The sequence below is a fragment of the Leopardus geoffroyi genome, chromosome C3, assembly GCF_018350155.1.
Source record: "Leopardus geoffroyi isolate Oge1 chromosome C3, O.geoffroyi_Oge1_pat1.0, whole genome shotgun sequence".
Taxonomy (NCBI): Eukaryota; Metazoa; Chordata; class Mammalia; order Carnivora; family Felidae; genus Leopardus; species Leopardus geoffroyi.
In genome coordinates this window covers 130,509,338-130,535,013 of record NC_059338.1, presented here as the reverse complement: position 1 = coordinate 130,535,013, position 25,676 = coordinate 130,509,338, and the positions used below count along the sequence as shown (strand labels likewise).

The following is a 25,676-nucleotide window of genomic DNA, read 5'->3' as shown; positions in this document are numbered from 1 at the left end:
AAGCCTCGGGGTAGTTTCCTTTATATTTCTTAAACTTGGTAGCTCATTGAACTTCTTTATGGTTGTATCTTAATAAAATTTATTTGGGAAGTTCTGGTTTATGGTTTCATCTTAATAAAATTTATTTGGTGGCACATGGGTGGCTCAGTCAATTAAGTGTCCGACTTCAGCTCAGGTCATGATCTCATGGTTCATGGGTTCGAGCCCCACACTGGGTTCTGTGCTGACAGCTCAGAGCCTGGAGCCTGCTTAAGATTCTTTGTCTCCCTCTCTCTCTGCCCTTCCCCCACTTGTGCTCTGTCTCTCTCTGTTTCTCAAAAATAAAACATTAAAAAAAGTTTAAAAAAATAAATAAAAATAAATAAATAGGGGCGCCTGGGTGGCGCAGTCGGTTAAGCGTCCGACTTCAGCCAGGTCACGATCTCGCGGTCCGTGAGTTCGAGCCCCGCGTCGGGCTCTGGGCTGACGGCTCAGGGCCTGGAGCCTGTTTCCGATTCTGTGTCTCCCTCTGTCTCTGCCCCTCCCCCGTTCATGCTCTGTCTCTCTCTGTCCCAAAAATAAATAAACGTTGAAAAAAAAATTTTTTTTAAATAAATAAATAAACATTAAAAGGTATTTGAAAAAACTTATTTGGAAAGTTTTTGGCAACTACTTCTGGAAGTATATACACACTTAATCTTTTTCCTGCAAGATCTAATCTGTGATTTATCTCATCCACTATACTTTTCATCTCAGATGTAGTTTTTATCTTTAAAAGTTCTATATGGATCTTTTTGCATCTTATATGTTTCTTACTTTCTGAACATATGGAATATAATTATAACAAATAGTTTTAAAATCCTCGGCTAATTCTATCATCTGTATCAATTCTGTGCCCCCATGATAGATTATTCTCATGTTTTTATGTTCCTGTGCATCTATGGGAATCTTTAACTGAATGACACACACTTGTGTGCTGGTGTTTCCCAGCCCTATAAATATTCCTGAACTTTGTTCTGGGATGCAGTTAAGTAACTTGGGAATATATTGTTTCTTTCAAGACTTGCTGTTATAATTTGCAACTCAGTTCCAGAGCAACATCTCCTCAACCAGGGGAATGTGGCAAGCTCCACACCTCAGTTGCCACTGCTTGTGCCACATCCTGGTAAGTCTCTCAATGCAACAGACTAGGGCAATTGCAGGCTCACCTCACTTGTTTCTTATCACTCAGAGATCCCTGATTCTCATTGCTTCACATGCAGTGTCTTCAGAACTGTTATTTTATGTACTTAGTTTTATGGAACAGGGAGTTGTTTCATGATAAGTATAAATAAAGTCCCTATTACTACATATGAGCCAGATGCAATCTGTACTTTTAGTCTATCTTTATCTTTATATTCAAAGTTTCTCAACACCATATATTTGACAACTGCTTTTCTAGCCAATCTGAGTATCGGCCTTTTAACTAGATTTAGATCATTTATATTTAATGTAATTATCAAAAAGAGATCTAAATATACTATTTTGCTATTTTTGTTTCATCTCCTGTTTATTCCTTTTTTCATCTTTACCTACTTTCTTGTGGACTGATTAGGTTTTAATATTCAATTCATCTCCCCTATAGCTTATAAGTTATTTTTCTTTTTTTACAGCAATTGCTCTAAAATATACACACTTCAAATAAATATTATGCCCCTTTGTATATGGTATAAGGACCTAACAATACCATACTTCCCATTCTCCTGTACCATTCTTTATGCTACTGACACCAATCTACTTCTATGTATACTATAAGCCACCAATTCATTGTTATTACTTTTGATTTAATAAATCAACTCTTTTGAAAAGTTTAAAAATGAAGAAAATGTCTTACATTTACTCCATATTTTACCATTTCTTACACTCTTCATTCCTTTTCACAGATCCAAATTTCCATCTGTTAGTAATTTTTCTTTTGCCTAAATAACTTCAAGACCTCTTGCAGTGCAAGTCTGCTAAAAATAAATTCTCTCAAATTGTTTCTCAAATCATATACCTGGATAAGGAATTGACACCTATAATACATAAAGAACCCTTACATCTCAACAACAAAAAATAAATCCCAATCAAAAAATGGGGGAGTCTTTTGGGTTTTCTATGTATAGTATTCTGTCATCTTCAGGTGGTGACCATTTTACTTATTCCTTTCCAATTTGGATGCCTTTTATTTCTTTTTCCTGCTAATTGCTGTGGCTAGGATTTCCAACACTATGTTGAATAAAAGTGGTGACAGTGGGCATCCTTGTCGTGTTCCTGATCTTAGAGGGAAAGCTTATAGCTGTTCACCACTGAGTATAATGGTAACTGTGTGTTTACTATATATGGCTTTTGTTATGTTGAGGTACATTCCCTCTGTAGCCACTTTGTTGAGAGTTTTTATCATAAATGTTTAAATTTGTCAAATGCTTTTTCTGCACCTATAAAGATGATCATGCAATTCTTTCCTTCATTTGGTTAATGTGCTGTACCATGTTGGTTGGCTGATGGATGCTGAACCATTCCTTGCATCCCTTGAATAAATCCTACTTGAACTTGGCTTATGATCCTTTCAATGTATTGTTGCATTCAGTTTGCTAACATTTTGTTGAGAATTTTTGCATCAATGTTCATATCAGTGATGTTGCCCTATAATTTTTAAAAATCTTTTATATGGTATCCATGTCTGGGTTGCTATCCGGGTAATGCTAGCCTGATAAAATGAGTTTGGAAGTATTCCCTCCTCTTCAATTTTTTGGAAGAGTTTGAAAAGGATAGGTGTTAAATCTTTCTAAATTTTGGTAGAAGTCACCAGCAAAACTACCTGGTCTTGGGACTTTGGCTTGTTGGGAAGTTTTCCATTACTAATCAATCTCAGCATAACTGGTTCATTCAGATTTTCTATTTCTTCATGATTCAGTCCTGGAAGATAGTTGTTTCTAGGAATTTATCCATTTCTTCTAGGTTGTCCAATTTGTTAGCATATATTTCTTGTTAGTCTCTTACCCTTTGTACTGTGGTGTCAGTTTTAATTTCTCCTCTTGCATTTTGATTTTGATGATTAGAGCCTTCTCTTTTTTCTTGGTTGTTAGTCTAGCTAAAAATTTGTCAATGTTATCTTTTCAAATAATCAGCTCTTAGTTTTATTAATCTTTTCTATTGTTTCTGTCTCTTTCATTTAGTTCTGCTCTGATTGCTATTATTTCTTTTCTTCTACTAACTTTGAGAGCTTTATTTGTTCTTTTTTTTCTAGCTCCCTTAGGTGCAAAGTTAGATTATTGGAGATTTTTGTTTCTTGAGGTAGTCCTATGTTCCTATAATATTCCCTCTTAGAACTGCTTTTGCTGTATCCCAAAGATTTTGGTATATCATAGTTCTATTTTCATTTATCTCTCAGAATTTTTCTTATTTCTTTGATTTCTTCAATGGTCATTGGGTAGCATGTTGTTTAACCTCCCCACTTTCAAGTTTTCTTCTTGTAATTGATTTCTAGTTTCATACCATTGTAATCAGAAAAGATGCTCAATAGAATTTCAATCTTTTTTAATTTACTGAAGTTAACTGGTGGCCTAACATGTGATCTCACCTAAAATGGCCTATGTGCACTTGAGAATAATGTTTGTTGTTGCTTTTATATAGAATGTTCTGTATATATTAAATCTATATGGTGTCATTTAAGGCTGAGGTTTCCTTATTAATTTGCTGTCTGGATGATCTATTCATTGATATAATGGGGTGTTAAAGTCCCCTACTATTTCGGTATTGCTATCAATTTCTCCCTTTAGATCTGTTAATATGTGCTTGATAAATCTTGATGTTCCTATGTTGGGTCCATATATATTTATTATGTCTTCTTTTTGGATTGACCCCTTTATCATTATGTAATGTCCTTCCTTGTCTATTATTATAATTTTTGTTTTAAAGTTAATTTTCTTTGCTAAAAGTGTAACCGTACTGCTTTCTTTCATTTTTTTTAATAAGCTCTATGCCCACCATGGGGCTTGAACTCATTACCCTAAAATCAAGAGTTGCATGCTCCACCACCTGAGCCAGCTAGGCATCCTTCCAGGTTTCTTTTAATTCCTATTTACATGGAATATCTTTCTCTATCCTTTCATTTTTAGTCTGTGTATGTCCTTATTTCTGAAGTGAGACTCTTGTAGGCAGCATATAGATGGGTCTTGCTTTTTTTTTTTTTTTTTAAACCCATTCAGCCACTGAATCTGTTGGTTGGAGAGTTTAGGCCATTTACTGAAAGCAACTATTGATAGGTGTGTACTTTTTTCAATTTTGTTCAGTCTACTGGCTGTTTTCATAGTTCCTCTGTTCCTTTCTTCTTTCTCTTCCATTGTGGTTTGATGACTTTCTTTAGTGTTCTGTTCATTTTCCTTCTCATTCACTTTTGTGTATTTATTGTAACTTTTTGTTTTGTGGTTACCATGAAGTTCATATATAACTTACTATGTATATAATGGTCTGCTTTGAATTGATAGCAATTAAATTTGCACATATTCCAAAACACATTTTCTCCACCCTGCCCATGTTTTATATTTTTGATGTCATGTTTCACATCATTTCATTCAGTCTTCAACTAATTACCATAGTTTTATTTAATTTTATTATTTTTGTCTTTTTTTTAATTTTCTTTTTACATTTATTTTTTGAGAGACACAGAGAGACAGAGCACAAGTTGGGGAGGGGCAGAGACAGAAGGAGACACAGAATCCATAGCAGGCTCCAGGCTCCGTGATGTCAGCAAAGAGCCCAACATGGGGCTCGAACTCACAAACCGTGAGATCATGACCTGAGCCAAAGTCAGATGCTTAACCGACTGAGCCACCCAGGTGTCCCTATTTTTGTCTTTTTTTAAGCTTCAAACTTGCTTTGTAAGTGATTGATCCACTACCTTTACTATATATTTACCTTTTCCAGAGAGATTTTTACTTTCATACATTTGCTTGTTATTGCCATCTCTTTTCAGTTTAGAGAAGTCCCTTTAACATTTCTTGTAAAGCTGGTTTAGTAGTGATGAACTCCTCTAGGTTTTGATTATCTGAACAATTCTTAATCTCTCCTTCAATTCTGAATGATTACCTTACCAACTAGAGAATTCTTGGTTGGCAGTTTTTTCCACTCAGCACTTTGAACATGTCATGCTGCTCTCTTCTAGCTTGCAAAGTTTCTGCTGAAAACTCTGCTGATAGCCTTATGACATTTCCCTTTTATGTAACAAGTTTTCTCCCGCTACTTTGAAGATTCTCTCTCTAATTTTAATTACAATGTACCTTGATGTGGATCTCTTTGGGTTCATTTTATTTGGAATTCTCTCATGGACCTGTATGTATATTTTGTTCCCCAGATTAGAAGTTTTCCACCATGATTTTTTCAGATAAGTTTTCTGCCCCTTTCTCTCTCTTTTCTTTCTAGGACCCAAATAAAGTGAATGTTATTCCACTTGATAGTGTCCGAAAGAAAAATCCCTTATCTTCATTTTATTAACTTTTTTTTCTTCTTGCTAATGTGTCTACATGAGTTCTATTGCTTTGCCATCCAGGTCAATGATCCAATATTCAGCTCATCCAGCTCATACAGTCTGTGTATTTTTCAGTTCAGTTATTTCACTCTTCAGCTCTGTAACTTTTGTTTGGACCTTTCTTACATTGTCTCTTTATGGAAGATCTCACTGTGTTCATCTATTCTTCTCCCAAGTTCAGTGAGCATCTTTATGACCATTACTTTAAATTCTTTATCAGGTTGGTTGTTTATCTCCATTTCATTAATGTCATTTTCTGGTGTTTTATCTTGTTCTTTCATCTGGAACATATTCTCTGTCTCCTCATTTTGCCTGACTCTTGTTTGTTTCTATGTATCAGGCAAATCAAATCACCTCTCCTAGTCTTGAAGGAGTGGCCTTGTGTAGAAGATGTCATATGTACCTCAAAAGCACAATTCCCTGTGTGGGCTGCCTGCACTGTCTACTGTGGCGGCACCATGTCTCCAGCACAGGGTGAATGAGGCTGACACCTGGCTACGCTGCATGTGGCTACGTGCGGCTTTCACCTGGTTGCAACACGTGACTGCACTGTGGGAATGGGCAGGGTTCTCAGCTGGGTGGGCCCACTGTCTCCAGGAATTTGAGATATAGCTGCAAAGTGGTTCCCACCAGCACCAACATTAGCAAGGTAGGATGAGGTCACAAATACAGCACCTACCAATGCCTCCATCCCTAGAGAAAAGTCCCAACAGTTTCCTGACAGACGCTTTAAAATTACTAAGTGGGTCTTCTTCACAGAGGCACTTTTCAAATTGGTATTTCTGTGCTGATCCTGGGGTGAGTACATGTGCTAATCCTTTAAGAGTGGGTTCTCCACTTCTATAGTTCTATGGTTTCTCTGGATATAATCCCAGTTGGTTTTCAAAGCCCAGAATTTGCATGGCTTGTTTCTATTATGCAGGATCCAAGGACTGGGATACCTGTTATGAATCACTAACCTCTGGTTCCTCAGGGAAAAGTTTTGTATTTTTGAGTTCCCTCCTGATTATATATTACACCTGGAATGTTTTTTTGTTTTGTTTTTTTTGGGTTTTTGTTTTGTTTTGTTTTGGCAAGATGATGTTTCTGCCTCTTCTCTCCATCTCAAGGCTGTCTTTTTTGTCCTTTGTTGTAGAAACATATGTTGTAGAAACATTATTCCATATGTAGTTGTTTATTTATTGTGGGAGGAGCAAGTTCAGGATCTTCCTACAGCACCATCTTTAATCATTCTTTAATCATTCTTCCATCTATAGGCATTTAGGCTGCTTCCATCATTTGTCTATTGTAAATAGTATTACTATGAACATGTGTGTACATATATAGGAGCACCTGTTTTCAGTTCTTTTGGGTATACACCTAGGAATAGAATGGCTGGGTCATATACTAATTTTATGTTTAATATTTTAAAGAATTGCCAAATTGTTTTCCACAGGTGAATCGTTTTACATTCCCACCAGCAATATACCTTTGTACATTGTTGTACCAACACTTTGCACCCTTGTACCAACACTTGTTACTGTTTTTGCTTTTTATTCTAGTCATCCTGGTGGGCATGAAGTGGTATGTCATTGTGGTTTTCATTTGCTTTTCCCTAATCACTAACAAGGTTGAGTATTTCTTCATATTGGTCATTTGTGTATCTTCTTTGGAGAATTGTCAATTTAAGTCTTTTGCCCATTTTTTAGTTGGGTTGTTTATACTTCTGTTGTTGAGTTTTCAGGGTTTTAGTTCTTATATTTAAGTCAATGATCCACTTAGAGTTAATATATCTTAAGTTTATTTATTTTGATAGAAAGGTGAGGAGGAGTAGGGGTCAGAGAGAGAGAGAGAGAGAGAGAGAATTGAGAATCCCAGGCAGGCTCCGCACCAGCAGCAATGAACCTGACACAGAACTCAAAGCCACAAACCATGAGATCATGACCTGAGCCAAAACCAAGAATAGGATGCTTAACCAACTGAGCCACCCAGGCACACACCCTCCTCCCAATTTGGAGTTAATATATTAATGCAGTGTGAGGTTGGGGTCTAAATGCATTCTTTTGCATGTGGGTATCTAGTTGTCCCAAAACTATTTGTTAAAGAAATTTTTCTTTCTTGCATTGAGTGGTCATGGCACTCTTGTCAAAAATCATCTGTAGATAAAGATAGATAGACAGATAGATAGATAGATAGATAGATAGATAGATAGTTTATTTCTCTCCTCTCAATTCTATTCCATTGGTTTATATGTCTATCCTTATGTCAGTACCACACTGTTTTGATTACTGTCACTTTATTAATATGTTTTGAAATAGGGAAGTATGAGTCTTCCAACTCTGTTCTTTTTTAAGAATAGAGTTTTGGTGGGGCGCCTGGGTGGCGCAGTCGGTTAAACGTCCGACTTCAGCCAGGTCACGATCTCGCGGTCCGTGAGTTCGAGCCCCGCGTCAGGCTCTGGGCTGATGGCTCAGAGCCTGGAGCCTGTTTCCGATTCTGTGTCTCCCTCTCTCTCTGCCCCTCCCCCGTTCATACTCTGTCTCTCTCTGTCCCAAAAAAAAAATAAACGTTGAAAAAAAAAAATTAAAAAAAAAAAAAGAATAGAGTTTTGGCTATTTGAGACCACAGCAATTTCATATGAATTTAAAAACCTGCTTTTCCAATTCTGCAAAAAGGTCACTAGAATTCTGACAGAGATCTCATTGAATCTGTACATTGTTTTGCATAGTATTGCCACCTCAACAATACTAAATCTTCCAATCTATAAACACATTTATTTAGATCTTCCATTTATTTAGATCTTCTTTAATTTCTTTCAACAATGTTTTATAGTTTTCAGTGTATAAATGGTTCAACTCCTTAAATTTTTGGATATTATTAAATGAACAGTTTTCTTCTTCTCCTTTTTGGATTGTTCACTGCTGGCATACAGAAACACAATTTGACTTTGTGTTTGATCCTGTACTTACAAATTTTCTGAATTTATTACCTCTAGTGGGTTTTTGTAGATTCTTTGGGATTTTCCATATATGGGATCATGTTATCTGCAAATACAAACAGTTTTACTTCTTCCTTCCCAATTTAAATGTCCTTTCTTTTTCTTGCCTAACTGCTCTGGCTATAACTCCTACCACAATGCTGAACAGCAGTGTGAAAATAGGCATCCTTGTCTTGCTTCTGATCATAGGGAAAAGTTTTGTCCTTTACCACTGAGTTGGATCCTTTACCACTGAGTTAGCTATGGGTTCTTCATAAATCCCTTTATCATACTGAAGAATTTCCCTTCTCTTTCTAGTTTTGGAGTGTTTCTATTATAAACAGGTGTTATATTTTGTCAAAAGCCTTCCATATTAACTGGTGATGTTTGTTTTTTACCCTTCATCCTACTAATGCAGGGTATGATGCAGTTTGATTTTTCTATGTTGAACTGCCCTTGCATTCCCACTTGGGTAAATCCCACTCAGTCATGGTGTATAACCATTTAAATATACTGCTGGATTTAGTTTCTTATTGTTTTCTTGAGGATTTTTACATCTAAATTCAAGGAATATTAATCTTCAGGTTTTTTTGCTTTGTTTTGTTTTGTTTTGTTTCTCATGGTATCTGTTTGGCTTTGCTACCAGAGTAATGCTGGTCTCATAGAGTTAGGAAGTATTCTTTGTCATCTCATTTTTTGGAAGAGTTTGAAAGGATTAGTGTTAATTCTTCTTTAAATGTTTGGTAGAATTCACCAGTAATGCCATCTGGTCCTACACTTTTCGTGTTTGGAAGGGATTTGTTATTATTACTATTACTGGTTCAATCTATTTACTTGTTATAGGTCATATTTTCTATTGCTTAAGTTAGTTTTGGTAATCTGTGTTTCTGGGAATTTGTCCATTTCATGTAGATTACCCAAGCTGTTGAAATACAATTAATTGTTATAGTACTCTCTTATACCCTTCTTTATTTCTTTAAGGTCAGCAGCAACATCCCCACCTTCATTGCTGATTTTAGTTAGGTGTGACTTTGCTTTTTTTCCCCCTTTATCAGTCTGGTTTAGGTAAAGGTTTGTTAATTTTGTTGATCTTTTCAAAGAAAAGGTTTTGGTTTTGCTGATTCTCTATATTGTTTCCTATTCTCTATTTCACTTGTCTTCCTTTAATCTTTATTATTTTCTTTCTTTGGTTCACTTTGGATTTAATTTGCTCCTCTGTTTCTAGTTTCCTTAAAGTAAGAAATTAGATTATTTGTTTCAGTTCTTCTTTTTTAAATATAGGTATTCACTGCTATAAATTTCCCTGTAAGTACTACTTTTGCTGCATCTCATAAGTTATGGTATGCTGTGTTTCCATTTTCATTTGTTGGTAATAATTTTCTAATTTCCCTTGTGATTTCTTCTTTGACTTATTGGTTATTTATGAGTATGTTGTTTAATTTCTACATATTTTTGAGTTTTCAGGTATTCTTTGTTATTGATTTTGTAGCTTCATTCCACTGTGACTGAAGAAGATACTTTTATGGTTTCATAAATGTTTAAAATGTACTGAGAATTTTTTGTGGCCTAACATATGGACTATCCCTGGAGAATGTCACATGTGCACTTGAGAAAATGTGTATCCAGCTATTCCTGGGTGTTTTGTGTATGTCTATTAGGTCTAACTGGCTTACACTGTTGTTCAAGTCCTCTATTTCTTTACTGATCTGTCTAGATGCTCTATTCCTTATTCAAGGTGAGGCAAGCATTGTAATTTTTGACTGAATGATGCAAACCATAAATTTTACATTGTTGGATTCTGAATTGTGTTGTATTTCTCTAGAGTTGGACTTTGTTCTGATGCACAGTTAAGTAACGGGATCACTTGAAGCCTTCTGAGGACTCTTCCCAATGCCTCATGTATTAGAAGGTCTTTAGACTCTAGGTGGTCTAGACACAAACTATTCTCAGCTCTGTATGAGTTCCGGAAATTGTTTTCTTCACTGCTTTGCAGTCATTCTTTCCCTGACTTTGAATAAGTCTTGTCATGCATCTACAGATCAGAACTCAGCCAAAAACTCAAGCACCCTCTGCAGATCTCCAAAATGTGTTCATGCTTGAATGCACTTTTTTACTTACCTATATACTTACCCTTCTCCCCCTAAGTATCTTCTCTCTGGCACGCTGCCCTGCAATTCTAACCATCCTGGCCTTCCCAAACACTTATCTTTGTTTCCTAATTTCAATGAAAGTGAACTCTGTTTTGGTTCCTCTTCCTTGCACTGGAGCCTATATAAACAACCTCCAGGCTCTACTGTAAACTAGTGTAAAGAAGGGCTTACCTCATGTGTTTCCATTCTCTCAGGGATCACAGTCTGATGCCACCTGTCGTCCAATGTCTAAAAATCATTGTTTACATATCTATATGTTCTCAAGTTGTTTAAGGAGGAAGAGTATATTATTGCTGCATAACAAATTACCCCCAACTTAGAATCTTAAAAAACAAGCATTTATTTTTTTCACACAATTTCTGAGGTTCGGCAATCAAGAAGCAGCTTAGCTGGGTGGTTCTGGCTCAGGATATCTCATGAGGTGGCAGTCAAGATGCCAGTGGGCCAGTAGTTTACAGCTGGAAACTTGACAAGGGCTGGAAGATCTGCTTCCAAGAAGACTCAGTCACACACTGTTGGCTAGAGGCCTCAGTTCCTTGTTAGCTGTTGGCAGGAGGCCTCAATTTTTCACCACATGGGCCTCTCCATGGAGCTATTTACAACATGGCAGCTAACTACTCTGAATGAGCAAGGGAAGGAAGGGTGGGGGGGAGCAGCACAGACGGACAGAGAAGAGGCAAAAGCCACAATGTCTTTTATAACCTGTCCTTGGAAATGATCCATTACTTCCACCATATTCTATTGGCCACATAATGTGTGAAAGGATTATACAATGGTATAAATACTAGGAGGCAGGGATCATTGGGCCCATCTTGGAAGCTGGCCACATAGAGGAAAAATCTTGCTATGTCAACACGGCAGAAAGCCAAAGTCCTTCTTACACATTTTAACTCCTTATGTTATTTTTTTAATCCTCTAACTATAGACTGCATCCTACAGCTTCAAGAGAGATGGGCAGATTGTAGATCCTACTCCATAGCCAGACTTGGGGAAAAAATAACTAAGAGTTAAGTAGAAGCAGCTTTTAAGAGAAAAGAATAAGAGTTCTTGATGCCTATGGCAAGAAAGAGGAGAGCACTTATCGCAGACCTGGGCTTAAGAAACGTCCGAGGTGCTTTTCATTCTCCCAAACAACTACTCAACTCTAATGACCAATCTAAATGTCTGCCTCCTTTCTCAGAGCTAGACAGCAACGGCATTACGAGTAGCAGTAGCAATAGTACCAGGGTCAATGCTAAGCATTTTGCCTTTGTCAGTTTAATTATTCCTCACAACAAATCTGTGACATAGGTCATCATTATCCCTTAAACTCCAGGTCTTCGTTTCTTGATAATCCTACAGTGGCTTTATGCTTTGCAGTGTATCTTGGTACTTTATTCTTCCTACATAACACCTGGCTTCCTCTCCCACTCTTCTGGCACTGAAATACTGTGCTGTCCTGCCTAACCTCTCATTCTACTTGAGTCAGGACTTAAAGATTCCTCCAAAACTCCAAAACCAGCAAAACTCTTTCAAAGAAACCACCAGACTAGTGAGACCTCTGTTAATACCCTGCTGCTGGACTCTCCCAGTCCTACTGCTGCCTAATACAGCCTTCCCCTTAAACCCAGTGGAATACATGCCCTGTCAATTCTGCCTCACCAATTAATCCCAAAAACTTTGCCTTATTTTAGGCACTCATTGAAAAATATTATTTCATAGCACAAATGCCTTCTTAATTTAAATTTGCTACAGCTTCCCTAGGGGTTCATAATTAATCACCAGAGAGAAAGGTCCAAAATATACCAAACTCCTACTTAGTACAGTACCTGGAAACATAGGTTCCCACTAGTTATTTGTTGAAAAATGAATGAAAAATATAAAGTAATAATTATCAATACTAGCTCAGAAAACTCTCAAGGGGTTATAATCCAAGTAATTTTATTTACAAATAAAAAGGAAAAGTTACCAGTGGACACATATAAACAATTCACAAAAGACAGAACACAAAAGAACAACAAACAGAAGCAAATCATAGAAATGCAAATTAAAATATCACTTTTTGTCAGACAGATTGTAAAACATTGAAAATTTGTCAAGAAAGTAAGAAAACAGGCATTCTAATAAATATAATTTTGTATTTTGGGGATTTATGCATCAAATATCTTTAAAATTTGCATACTCGTTTGACTAGTATTTCCATTTCTAACAAATTAATTACAAGAAAATAATGGACAAAGGAACATACTTATATGTTAAAAAAGAAGGAAAAAAATCACTCTGGCACTAACTATAATACCAAAATCTGTCCAACAATAAGGGTTTGATTAAACAAATTTAGTACTTCCAAACTATGAATTATTAAGTCACTTCAGACTATTTATTATATTATCCCAGTTTTTAAAGTAACATATATTCACATAAAAACATACCTGCATAGGAAAAAAATCTAGAAGTATACACCCCAAAATGCTTAGCAGTGATTATCTCTGTAAAAGAATAGTGGAATTATTTGTGACTGTTTTCTTTTTGTTTATCTCTACTACCTAATTTTTCTACATGGGTTGCACATGGAAAACACACATTTAGAGCACAATTTAAAGACAGGAGTGCCACTACTGTAACGGAACATGGGACAGTCCCATGATCCCTAAAAATGTCAGGCAGAATTAATATAAAATAAAATATCATATAACTTAACTCAATAGCCTTGTTTTTAATTAGTTCTAGGAACACACATGGAAGAATTTGTTAGTACTCCTCAGGCATCTTAAGACAACAAACAAAATGACCTCTCAAATCAGAATGTAGTATGAATCTGAAAGACAGTGTTGAAAATCACTCAGTGAAAGCCTCAACTGCTTCAACGTGTCAGATTTAATCGCATTTTCATGCCTTTTCACAGTCATCTTGAGACCTCACAATCTAGTGGGAAAGCAGTCACCATGACAATGATAAAACATAAATCACTCATAAGTTTAAGTCTGGCTGAAGAAAAAGTCTTCTCTATAACTTCTATTCCAAATTAGATTAATTTTTCCCCTCAGACTTGAACATTTGGGGGGATGAAACTTAGTCGATAGCAAGAGAGTCCTGAGGTTGAGTCTAAAAATACACATATGTTACCAGGGCAGCGTATACATCTCCAAGCACTGTGTACAATTCCAACCAAAGCACAGGAAACTGCTTGTGGCCTTGCAGAACATTGCCTAGAACTGTTTATAATGCCTGATTCAACATGACCAGTAGCACCAACAGTAAATCTTCAGTAGGACTAATCTATAATTTTCAGTGATGACGACTGGCATAAAAAGAATGTTTATTTCCACCTTTCTTTGGTAGAATATGAAACAAATTATTCTAATTGTACCCACACAATAGCAGGTATCCATACACTTGGCATCCACCCAAACCTACAACATAGTTTGCAAGTCATGTCACATAAAGCTCCATCAATGCACCCCATGGGATTTGACAGCAACTATGAAGGCACAGAAAGCACTAAGCATGGTACAGCTTAAGATTCCTTTAAACCTACATAGGTATCATCTTTGATGAAAGCAACATTTGTTGCAGGAGAAAATTTTCTAGTACAAGGAGAAAGTCAAAGAATAACTTTGCATAAGAAAGAAATTACATGTTAGTGGCATTTGTGTAAAGCAAGCACAGAATACCTAAAGTGATGATACGGTTACGCAGTTATTTTGAAAAGAACGGAGAGTTCCTTGCTTTGGTGACAACCCCAGCACCATCCATGCACTCATTCAGCAAATACATGAAAAACCATATCCAACCAGAACTATTCTAGGACCTGGGGATACAAGAATAAACCAGCAGAGTCGCTACCTTCATGTAGCATACGGTCCCTAACAAGGAACAAGGATGTTAAGCAAACAACTAGATATTTGACTAGAACTGCAAATGTTAGAACATCATTAAATAAAAGGGCAGGGTGCTATGAGAGCAAATACTAGGCTTCAGAGTCAAGTGAGCCAACCACAGCGGACAGAAAGAGAGGCCCAGGCAGGGGCAATCTATGCAAAGCTCCTCCAGCTGGCACGACGACCTCAACCAACCCAGGAACTCAGTCTGGTGTATCAAAGCACTGAGACCATTTCTTGTGCCCATGTTAATCCTGAGATGCATAAAGATACCCAAGTTAAGAGATCGGGTTGGCAACTGCTACATGAGTGCGGAGCTCGGAAGAGAGATCCAGGCGAAGTATAAACTTAGAAGTCACTGGCTGAGAGATGGTGTGTGATGCACAACTGGAGGGTATTACTTAGACAAGCTGAGCAGGACAGGGCGGGGGCGGGCGTGTACCACTTCATTAAATCACACGCACACAAAATTCATTACTTCTTGCAATCCAATTCTTTCTCTCTTGACTTACAAATCTGAAATAAAAGTATTTCCTAATATTATACTTCCAACACAATGCCCTATTTGTTCAGAATGAATAAGATGAAATGTATAAAGTTCTTGGAGAAATGCCAAGACCTAAGAAAAATACTTCTTTCAGTGAGTCTAAGACATTATAGGCTAAAGTTTATTTAACAGAGCCTTCCTTCTAGCCTTTTCCAGTGCCCTAGAAAAGGAACTTTTTTTTAACACACTGATAGAACTACTTCACAAGATCTGTCACTAGAAATGCTTTCAGTCTACAGAACTGCCACCTACTGAAGCTAGATCACAATTGTAAGCAGTCTGAACACACTAAGTCTTGGAGGGATGGAACATCAAAAAGAACAGACACACCTTCTGCTCTGCACACTCATAAGTTAACAACTTGCAGAACTGTCACTATGATCCTTAGACAACCTGCCCTGCACAGTCTCCTATGGTGAATATATAGGATGTAATTGCTCTATAAAGCGGTGGCCAGGTTATGGCTATAGAAAAGCTGGGTTAATACGTTCCACAATTTATGGCCCAAGCACCATATAAGTAGGACATGCCTTAACACAAACTCACCTGATTTATTTGAAGCATGTTAAAACAATATTGACCAAACTGCTGTATCCCTCACGGCTCCAAAAACTGGAAAATGAAAATGAAGAAATAAAGTTCAACTTAGTTGGTGATCTCAATGATTAGCACTTTAAACACATGTCCTTGATCAAAATCAAATATAAAATGGAGTAGATCTAGGTCAACATAGAACTTTCTATGATGATAAACATGTTTTATATATCTGCAGTGTCTAATCCAGTAGCCACTAGCCACATATAGCTACCGAGCACTTGAAATGTGGCTAATGCAACAAGAAAGTAAATTTTTGATGTTTTAAAAATTTTGACATTAATTTAAATTTAAATAACCATATGTGACTAGTGGACAGTGCAGAGGTAGGCTGAAAGATGACCCTTCTGGTTCTAAAACAATTCCAGCAAAAGTGGAGCTATTAAAAACAATCTGAAATTTTCAGATTAATATTTAATATACACTCCCCTTGCTCTAGTAAGGTTTTAAACAGCTTTGTCTCCAAGCTCTATAAGACAAATTAAGCCTGAAGAACATACAACACTTACTCTCCTACTTACTCTCCTAGGTGGTATGGAAGAGTACAAAGTAAGATAACCTAGCTGGATTTTTTTTTTTCTGTTTGTGGTTTTGTTTATCATCATTATAAAAACAGCATGCACAATAAAATTTCACATAAAATTTTCAGGAAAAAAAAATCACTGTCCTGACATATCCCACTGTTACATTTGGGTTTGCTTCCTTCTGGGTCTGACCTCCCTGCTACAATTATATTTCTTTGCATGTGGCAAATCTCTTCTAAACTTAATTTAAAAATAGATACCAAAGAAGGGCAGAACACCCAAGTCTATGAACAAACAAATCATGGGATCTTACAATGTAAAAAGTTTACATGAAAAAATAAATTATGGGGGCACCTGGCTGGCTCAATCAGTATAATATGAGATTCCTGATCTAGGGGTTGTGAGTTTAAGCTGCACATTGGGCATAGAGGCTACTAAAAAAATAAAATAAAATAAGAAAAACAAATTATGTACAGACACTACCCTTCAAGAAAATTTATCTAAAAAGCAACAACACAGTCTTGATAAAGAGCAAAAGCACTAAATCCAGTCACTTGGGTAAGAATCTTTTATGCTGTAAAACTTTAATATTAAAATTTCCCTCAGAAACAAAGGTTTTTGATATATACACGTACACACACACACAGATACACTATATACATATACACACACATAGGTTCTTATATACACACTCTTATGTATACCGTGTGTGTGTATATATACAGCTACCATTTTCTCAAGATGACAAACTGAGGTCAATTCAAAATGAATTTGAAAGTTTTCAATATACATATGTTATAATAGTGACCTTGGCATCTGCAACAATTTTTATATTTTCAAAAAAAATCATATGTTGTAGAAACAGCACAACGGCTGAGGACCACTGAATGTGAATATTATTCCAAGCTCTTCAGGAGATTACCTTTTGAGCCTTGGCAAACTACTTTGTGTGTCTTTCGAGTTCTTTTTCTTTCTTTCTTTTTTAAATCTGTAAAAAGTAAACTAAAGTCACTGGCAGCCTCTAACAAATAAAATACAATAGAAATAAGATCCCGCTCACAAGACTGGATTACAAAAAAGATCACAATTTCCACCTTGGGTGTTATCTGCTCTTGTTCTCTCACCTCTCTGCTCTGAAGCAAACTAACTGCCATACTGTGAGCTGCCCTTTGGACAGGCCCAGATGGCAAAGAATTGAGACAGGCCTCTGGCCAACAACCCAAAAGAAATGGAGGCCTTCAGTCCAATACCTCCCAAGCCAACTGAATCTTGCCAAGCGCTACATGAATGAGCTTGGAAGCAGCTCTTCCCCCAGTCACTCTCTCAGATGAGACCACAGCTCCAGGGACAGCTTGTCTGCAACCTCTAAGAGGCCTTGAGCCACAAGTACCAGATAGGCTGCACCCAGATTTTTAACCCACAGAAACTGAGTAATAAATGTTTGTTGTTTTAAGCCCTTACTTCCCAGGGTAATTTGTTATGCAACAATAAATAAGACAATCCCATTCAACTCTAAAATTCTATACTCCTATGGTGATTTAGGTATTAATTAACATACCTCGATAAACCAAAAAAATAATTCCCTGTTTAACATGAGTAAATGAGTTACATTAGAACTTGAAAATGATAAATTATGAAACTTAAACATTTACATTTTGTTAAAAAAAAAAAGAAATCACTAAAAAGTGCCTCAGTAGTCAAATGGTATTAAAATACACTAGGTATAACTAAAAATACAGCCCCAACCAATTTTCATTTTTTTAACTGAAAATAATTCATTTGGAAGTTAAAATGTGAAAAAGCCACTGAAAGCATCTCAGTGATTTAGTGTCCCCTACTTTCTAGAATTCAACACTCACCAAATTTGAGAAATCCTATTTTGTTTTTATCTCATGTAAGCCTCTAAAAGTTACAAATGCTTATCTATAGACCTATATGTGTTTCTTCAGTATTAGAGTTTGTTATTTTTTTTATTTTAATTCCAGCATAGTTAACATACAGTATTATATTAGTTTCAGATGTACAATATAATAATTCAATAATTCTATACAGTACCCAGTATTTATCAAGATAAGTGTACTCTTAATCTCCTTCAACTATTGCACCTTTCCCCATCCCTCCCACCCCCCCCCACCTCCCCTCTGGTAACCATCAGTTTGTTCTCTATAGTTAAAAGTCTGTTTTTTGGTTTGTCTCTTTTTTTTCCTCCCCTTCCTTTGTTCACTTGTTTTGTTTCTTAAACTCCACATCAAACTGAAATCATATGGTATTTGTCTTTCTCTGACTGGCTTATTTCACTTAGCATTATATTTTCTAGATCCATCCATGCTGTTGCAAAAGGCAAGATGGCATTCTTTTTTACGGTTGAAAAATATTCCATTGTGTGTGTGTGTGTGTACACCCCATCTTCTTTATCTATTCATCTATCAATGGACACTTAGATTGCTTCCATAATTTGGCTACTGTAAATAATGCTACAGTAAATATAGGGGTGCTCTTCAATATTAGAGTTTGTAACAGTAGTGGGCGGATTCCAAGAAGTAGTCACAATAAGATATAAGGTTACATTTTTTAAAGTTCTAATCTTCTGATACAAAGGGTAGTTGTAAGAAAAAACAAAACTGCTTAAAATTGACCATAAAATTTTAAGTATTCTGTAAGCCTCTCCTTCACAATTATAAAGATTTGTATAAATTAAAACATGAAACTAATAGGTCTATAATAGCACTCCATGACGTAACTGAATAATATTCTGAACTTATACTTTTTCTACCAAGTTATATTACATTTACATCAATATATAAATTATAATTCACAACCATACTATGGACAATTCGGAATGCCCATAGGGACACGTCTTTAACACTTCATTCCTTCTTTACAGACATGCCTGCACTACTGTCCTACATTTAAAACAATTCGGTAAAATATCAATAAAATGTAGAGCAGTTTTATACTCCCTATGATTTCATAAAATCCACTTCTCCATCCACTATCAAAAAAGTTTCCAGCTGCAGTTCATTCCAATTACAGCTAAGTACTTTTAGAGAAACCTATTCACATGTCCCAAAAATGCCCGACAGTGCTATCCAGTCAGGCACATTAGGACATGCAGTTCCAGATTCCAAGCTACTAAATGAAAACAGGCAGAGCAATTTATGGAGAGAGGGCAACTAACTGTAGAAGATTTGCTGCTCATGAAGAATTGGAAGTCCAACATGTATGTGAAATGTACTGCTGACATAACTTGCTGCTTTTATTATCAGATTTTACCCATGTGATAAATTGAAAGCTGTACAAAATTAAATCTATAAAATCTTCAACAATTAAATATTGCTTCATAAAATAGCGTTATTAAATTAATTTCTCTACAAATTGTTATAGCAGCACCATCCCACAATTGATAGGCAATCCTCACATAAATGTCTTATTGGACAATATGAAAAACAAAAACAATTACTATACCATTCTTAGGCTCCAAACTACCCTAAAACTATCAGCTCAAAGCTTCTTACTCTAAAAACTTCACAGGGTCCTTAAAAAGCATTAAAAAATGTTTTTTCTTAACTTTCACTTCTTTTTCAAAGTAGGCATCCAAAAGAACTTTTATGTAAGAAAAGCAAAATAATTTAATATAAGCTTTAATATCTCTTAAGAGCCTGTGAAAGATTCTAAGTATATAGAAATCTCACCACCAACCAAGAAAGAAAACTAACATTTATCAGACACTAATGTTATGTACCACGTTATATTTTGCCATTTTTATATTAACTCATTTAATCTTCATCACCCCAGGATAGAGGTTATCTCCCCTTTTCTAGAAGTTGTATTACATCCCACAGTCCACTGCTAGGATTAAAACCTAGTATGGTCTGGTTTGAAGTCCTCATCTCTTTATTATACATTAAATTTATAAATAAAGACTTCACCTCTTAAAATTTTTCCTGTCACAAAGGTCTTGATCTCTAGGACAACATAATGGCAAGGTTCCTTTGGAACTTTGGTGATTTATTTAAAATCAATTATAAATTGTAATTCTTATGGATTCTAGACACTCATCTAATATTTCCTTGAGTACCTAAAAGAGGCACAAATATATCTGCACATAATTTGATCATACTGTGCATGCCTCCAACTATTCAGTCTAATATTAACACAATTCAATTTTACAATATCTAGGTTTTTCTCTTTATTAGGATCTGTACACATTAATTATCAGATACCCAGAACTCAAAGTGAACAAAAGGAGGGAGCGATAGTAAAGAGGTTAGCTACAAAGAAAAAATCCCAAAGTACTGGCCAATTATATCTTTCAGAATCTGATCCTAAAACAGGAAAACCACTCAGCCTCACTTTCTGTATTGTTTACACACTGAAAAGTTTGATCATCTTAGATATTTTTAATATTCTTTGTTGAAAGCCAAACCAAGCCACTCTTTCCTAGAACTTCATCCAGGCAAGCCAAAAAATCTAAAATATAAAATTTATATGGTTTTCCATGCCGATTAGGAATAAAGAGTCATGACATAACTTACCCTCAAATGATTCAGGAAAAAAATATTATGTACACATGACAGACCCAGATCTAGTGATAAGTGAATAAAATGCTAACAGGTAAATCTGAGTAAAGGTTACATGAGTATTCTTTGTATTATTATTATCCTTCCTACTTTTCTATAAGCTTGAAATTATTTCCAAATAAAAAGTTAAAACTTAAAAATTACATGGCATTCCATCTGTAGTTAACAATACAGATTCTGATTATGCTGCAACATTTTTACAGATACAAAACGGATTTTTGAGGAAAAATTCAGTAATTTGTTAGGAAATATGCACTATATCCTTCCAGCTAACGATCACTTTCAAATAAATTTCAAACTACACTGCTATGTAATGACATGTGGCAATGGTGACTTGAGTTGAAATCATAGCAGGAAAAAAAAAACCAGCATACACACCCCACAGTTTGGTATAAATGCCTCACAAATTTAATACAGGCCTGCTGCAAAACGCAGCAAATCTACAATTCAAGTGATATATGAGATCTCTGGTTTGCAGTAAAATATAGACAAACTGAAAAGTGAAACACTTGCCATATTACAAAACAACTGAGATACAGGATGTCTGGGTTTTGATTGTTTTATTAACTAATTTTTTTTTCCTACTGCAGCTCAATTCACAACAATATATTTGAATCATCTTTAGAAAGGACTAGGAAAGAAATGCCCTCCTGGAGAAACGTTGCAATCTTTTCTCCTACAAGGTTACTATTATCCTGCCTGCCCATCATAATTTTGAATTCAAGTGTTCGCCATGGTTTCCTAAAATTAAGGATGCATCAGAAGAGAAGTAATGCTCAGCAAAAGTTCACCAAAATTGTGAAATCAAAATATTAAAAATAAGGGTTTTCACCTAACAGTGAAATACCTTTAAAGGATCATCTCTATCGTTTCTGCTGGAACCGCCCACTTCAAAATCCTTTAGTACATTCCCTTAATTGAAGGGTCCATCCCTACCCCAGGAGTTCTTAACCTTTTGGGGGTGTGGGGAGCGGCGGGTCACGCAGAGTATGGACCCTTTCCAAAGAAAATTATTCACAAATGCAAAATCCTGCACGTATTTCCAGGGACTTCCAGAACCCCGAGGCCATTATCCCCGCCCCCCTCCCTAAGAATCCCAGTTCAGCGTCTCCTCGATTGCCTCTGCGGAACACCCCCCTCATCACAATCCCCGGCTCTCCCCGGGAGGGACTGGAGGCTCTGCTCTCACACAGTGGATTCTGTAACTGATCTTTGTCTCTCCGCCCAATTCCCTTCACCTCGGCAAGGTCACTAACTGCCAACTACCCCTTTAAGCCGAGTCCTCACGGTAGTAGTTCTTACGAGCCACATCAGAACTTGCCTGTCATAGGATATATTTTGTCCCCTCGGCCCCACCTACCTTCCCCATTTCGGCGTGTTACGTCTTCACCACTTGCCCATTATACAGAAATAGCCACCAGCACCACCTCAAGGCGCGCCCCGGGCCCGCCGCTCTTCCCGCGCCCCCGGGGCCATTCCCCGCAGACCCTCCTAGGGCCTCGCTCCATCTCTCCTCCCCTCCCTTCCCCTCCCCTCCGCAGGGACCCACCCTCGGGCCCTCCCCCTCCCTCCCTCCCTCCCACACCGCCGCTTCACCCACCGTCCTCTCTTCAGACTGTTCCCACCCGGGCCCCTTAGACCCCATCTTTCTGCGCCCTCCGTCGGGCGCCTGCCTCCCCCACCCCACCCCCAACCCGGGCACTCCATTTATGCCGGCCTCCTAGCCTTCCTCCCGGCTCCTCCCCTCCGGACACCTGTGTCGTCCCACCCCTCCACACACGCCCCCCCCCCCAATTCATTCGCCTCTTCCCCGGCTCCTCCGCACCCCCACGGTCCTCCTCCCCTCCCCCCTCCCGCCTGGAGAGATCCCGAGGAGGGAGGGAAGGCGCGGGGGAGGGGAGGCCGCCAAGGGGCCGCTCTTCTCGGGGTTCGCCGCGCCGAGGACCTGCAAGGCTCCCCAGCGCCCTCTGTCTCCTCCGCCAGCGGGGCGGAAGTCGGGGCCTCCCGGACGCCCCCAACGAGGGTATTTACCTTCTTGCCAGGGACACTTTGCAGACGGCTCCAACATTGGCAAGCACTACAGAGAACTGACCCCGCTCGGCCGCCGCCGCCGCCGCCGCCGGCTTCCACCCCTCCGGCTCCCCGCCCCCCGCCTCCGCCCGCCTTCCTAGCGCTCCCGCCGCGCCCTCCCGGGCCCGCGCCGCGCGCCCCCGCCTGCGCAGCCGCTCCCGCGTCCCTGCCAGCCCGTCGCGCGCGCGCGCGCCCCCGGCCCTCCGCGGACCCGGGCCGCGCGCCCGGCTCCGGCCCTAGCTCCATTCCTCCTCCAGTCGGCCCGCGGCCGAGCGCGGCCATTGTTCGCGGCGCAGCTCCCGCCCCCTGGCGGCGGTCCGGCCCCCCGCAGTAGCGGCCGCGGCTGGCGCTGCGGTGCTGGCGCCGGCAGGCTGGGCCTCCGGGCGAGGGCCGTTCCCTGAGGCCTTGGGAACGAGGGGGAGAGAGTGATTGGGGAGCGCGCCCAGTCCGCAGTCTCCCTGTTCCCCGCTCGGCTCCCAGGCCTGGCTCCCCGCCCGCTCGGCTGCAAAGGGTGGGCCTGAGGCAGCCCCTTCCACACCTGCACTCAGCAACTGCCTCCCCCCCCCAATTGACCTTCTGCTCTTCCTAGACGCCCATACGCGCCCGGATTCTCTGCCCTTACCTTTCCCAGGCTCTCTGGCTGCCCCCCTCTGTTCTGCTGGGGACACGCGACCATCCCGCGTCTGCTCCGGCCGCCGCTGTGCGATGCACGGTTTAGCAGATCCTGCACCTTTCCAGACGCTGGGAGGAGGGGGGCGGGGGAGGAGGGGAGGGGGTTAGTGCAACTGTCTCGCCCAGAAAACACTAGTGATCAGTAATCACCTGCTGTCCAAGATCGTCAGCTTAGCCAAAGAGCCTCCTCCACCAAGAAAACAAAAAACAAACAAACAAACAAAAACCCAAGAAACCGTATTTGGTCACATGAAAAAAATCCTTGGAACCAAAAATGAGGACCATCTTCGAACAGTGCCCTAGATCCTAGATGATTGAGGCAAGAGTGCCAGAAAACTCGAGTTACTTCTTGATTCGTCCTGGTTTTGATGTGGGTTACAGATGTCTAGACGACTTCAACCCGGCTAAACCCAGTGAAATTCAACCCTTCATTTAGTAAATGGCACCAAAAATAATCTGGCAAAAAAATAAGTCTAGAAATAGAATTATTACTGTGTTTTCACAAACTTCCCCATTTGCATTATTATTCCCAGGGTTCCTTCCCAGTATCAGTCTCCACCTGGAAAATGTTTACCCAGCCTGTGATTTTAGTCATCACCTAAAACTGACAGTTCTATCTACAACTGGGGAGACAAGAATAATCTAGTTAGTGGTTAAGCCAAGGGCACCAGAATTAGATAAGCAAGCCTCCTTATCCACTTGCTAACTGGGCTAGGAGAATGTTGCTTTTCAGTGAGTCCGTTTATGCTTTTGTTCAGGAAATTACTTACATATGATAATATGTATTTAAATATGATTATATATAAAGCCCTTTAAACTGGGCCTGGCATGTGGTAAGATAGCAGCTACTGCTACATTTTCCTCTTAGAACTCTTTGTTAAACTCCTTCCCCTCTTCCCTTCTGCCAATTCCTTCACATTTAGCATGTTTACCCTCCCTAAATTTGCACTAGTCCTTGATTAGTGACTTCAAGCTACTCAAACTTAGCATCTAGTCAACATTTAAATACTTGTTTGAATGAATACATGCCCTTCCTACAAGCAGTTCTCCTGACGAGTCTGTCACTTCCTGGCCTTTCCATAGGCTCTTGCTTCTACCCTGAGTCCATCTCCCCTCACCTGATGAAGAAAATCATCCTTCAAATAATTCCAAAATCAGCTCCTTGAGAGGCATTCTCTGACTCCTCTGAGTGGGCCAGGGCTGTCTCCTGACTCTCTCTTCTCTGACATTGTTGGTGTATTCAACTGTTTTGAGCCCATCTCTCCTCAGCAGACAGTGCATCTTTTCAGGGCAGGCTCTGGTAACCCCAGCATCCAACAGCAAGAGGGTGGAAGTAAATGCATTTGGATTAATGGATGAGTTTATGCTTCGGCAAATGACTCTAGAGTGGTCAGAAATTTCATCCCCTTTAATTTAGATAATTGAAGTTAACTAAAAACTGTATCTCCACTGTAACTTTTTCTTATAACAAATTTTAAGTCTTTGGTTATCCACTTGCTAACTAGGAAACCATGGGCATGTTACATTTGTACCCCAAATAGATTGAATTTTTACTATTCTGTTGAGGAGGGCATATTTTCCTCTATCCTGCTAGGTTCTCTGGATGGTAAATTGATATAAAGCAGATTAACAGGAAATACATTAACAGCATATACCTATGGGAACCCTATAAGCACATGAGACCCAAGGACAAATCAGACAATTGAGGTTTATATGCCATCCTAAGCTAAGGAATGGGAGAGGAGTATTGAGCTTCAAATGGGAGGAGGGTGATTCAGAGGATGATAAGAGCAGATGTTTTGTAATTAGATGTTTGCCCTGCCATACAGATAGGTCACTCAGATAAACGATATCTCTGGTAATAGCTCGCTCTCTCTCTGCGCCAGACCCCCTATCTAAATTCTTTTGGGTAGTAAAGAGAGAGATAAAGCTTTTCTTGGTCTGCTGGTCTTGTCTTCAGCTCAAAACAATCTACACGCCAAAGTGGCATATTTGAGGGTCACGTACTTTGCTCCCCTTCAAGCCACAATATTCAGAGAGAAATTTGTTGTTAAGCTTGAAGCTGCACTTTCAGTTGCATGAGGTATATCGCATCAGTACATGAAATCACCTGAGTGACGTGGAAATCTACACATAAATCTATAATCTTCTGAAGATTTTACTTTAAAATAAAATATTCATATAGGAGTTGAAAAT

General features: G+C 38.7%; 1 protein-coding gene across 11 annotated transcripts in view; it reads right to left on the bottom strand.

Moving 5' to 3' along the window:
* Positions 1–23,550, bottom strand: part of STAU2 (staufen double-stranded RNA binding protein 2) — a 310,752-nt gene extending 287,202 nt beyond the window's left edge. The window contains exons 1-3 of one of the 11 annotated variants that reach the window (XM_045454896.1): positions 17,081–17,097; positions 15,587–15,652; positions 13,045–13,101 (exon numbers count right to left, since the gene is read on the bottom strand). Coding sequence is in view for 6 of the 11 variants with exons in the window: in XM_045454900.1 (XP_045310856.1) it covers positions 23,431–23,484 (54 nt within the window). In the remaining 5 variants the exon portion in view is untranslated. Of the gene's footprint in view, positions 1–13,044; positions 13,102–15,586; positions 15,653–17,080; positions 17,147–22,098; positions 22,253–22,769; positions 22,900–23,430 lie in introns of those variants that run through there. The other 10 variants (XM_045454891.1, XM_045454905.1, XM_045454902.1 and 7 more) reach the window with 10 other exon arrangements.
* Positions 23,551–25,676: the final 2,126 nt, after the last annotated feature.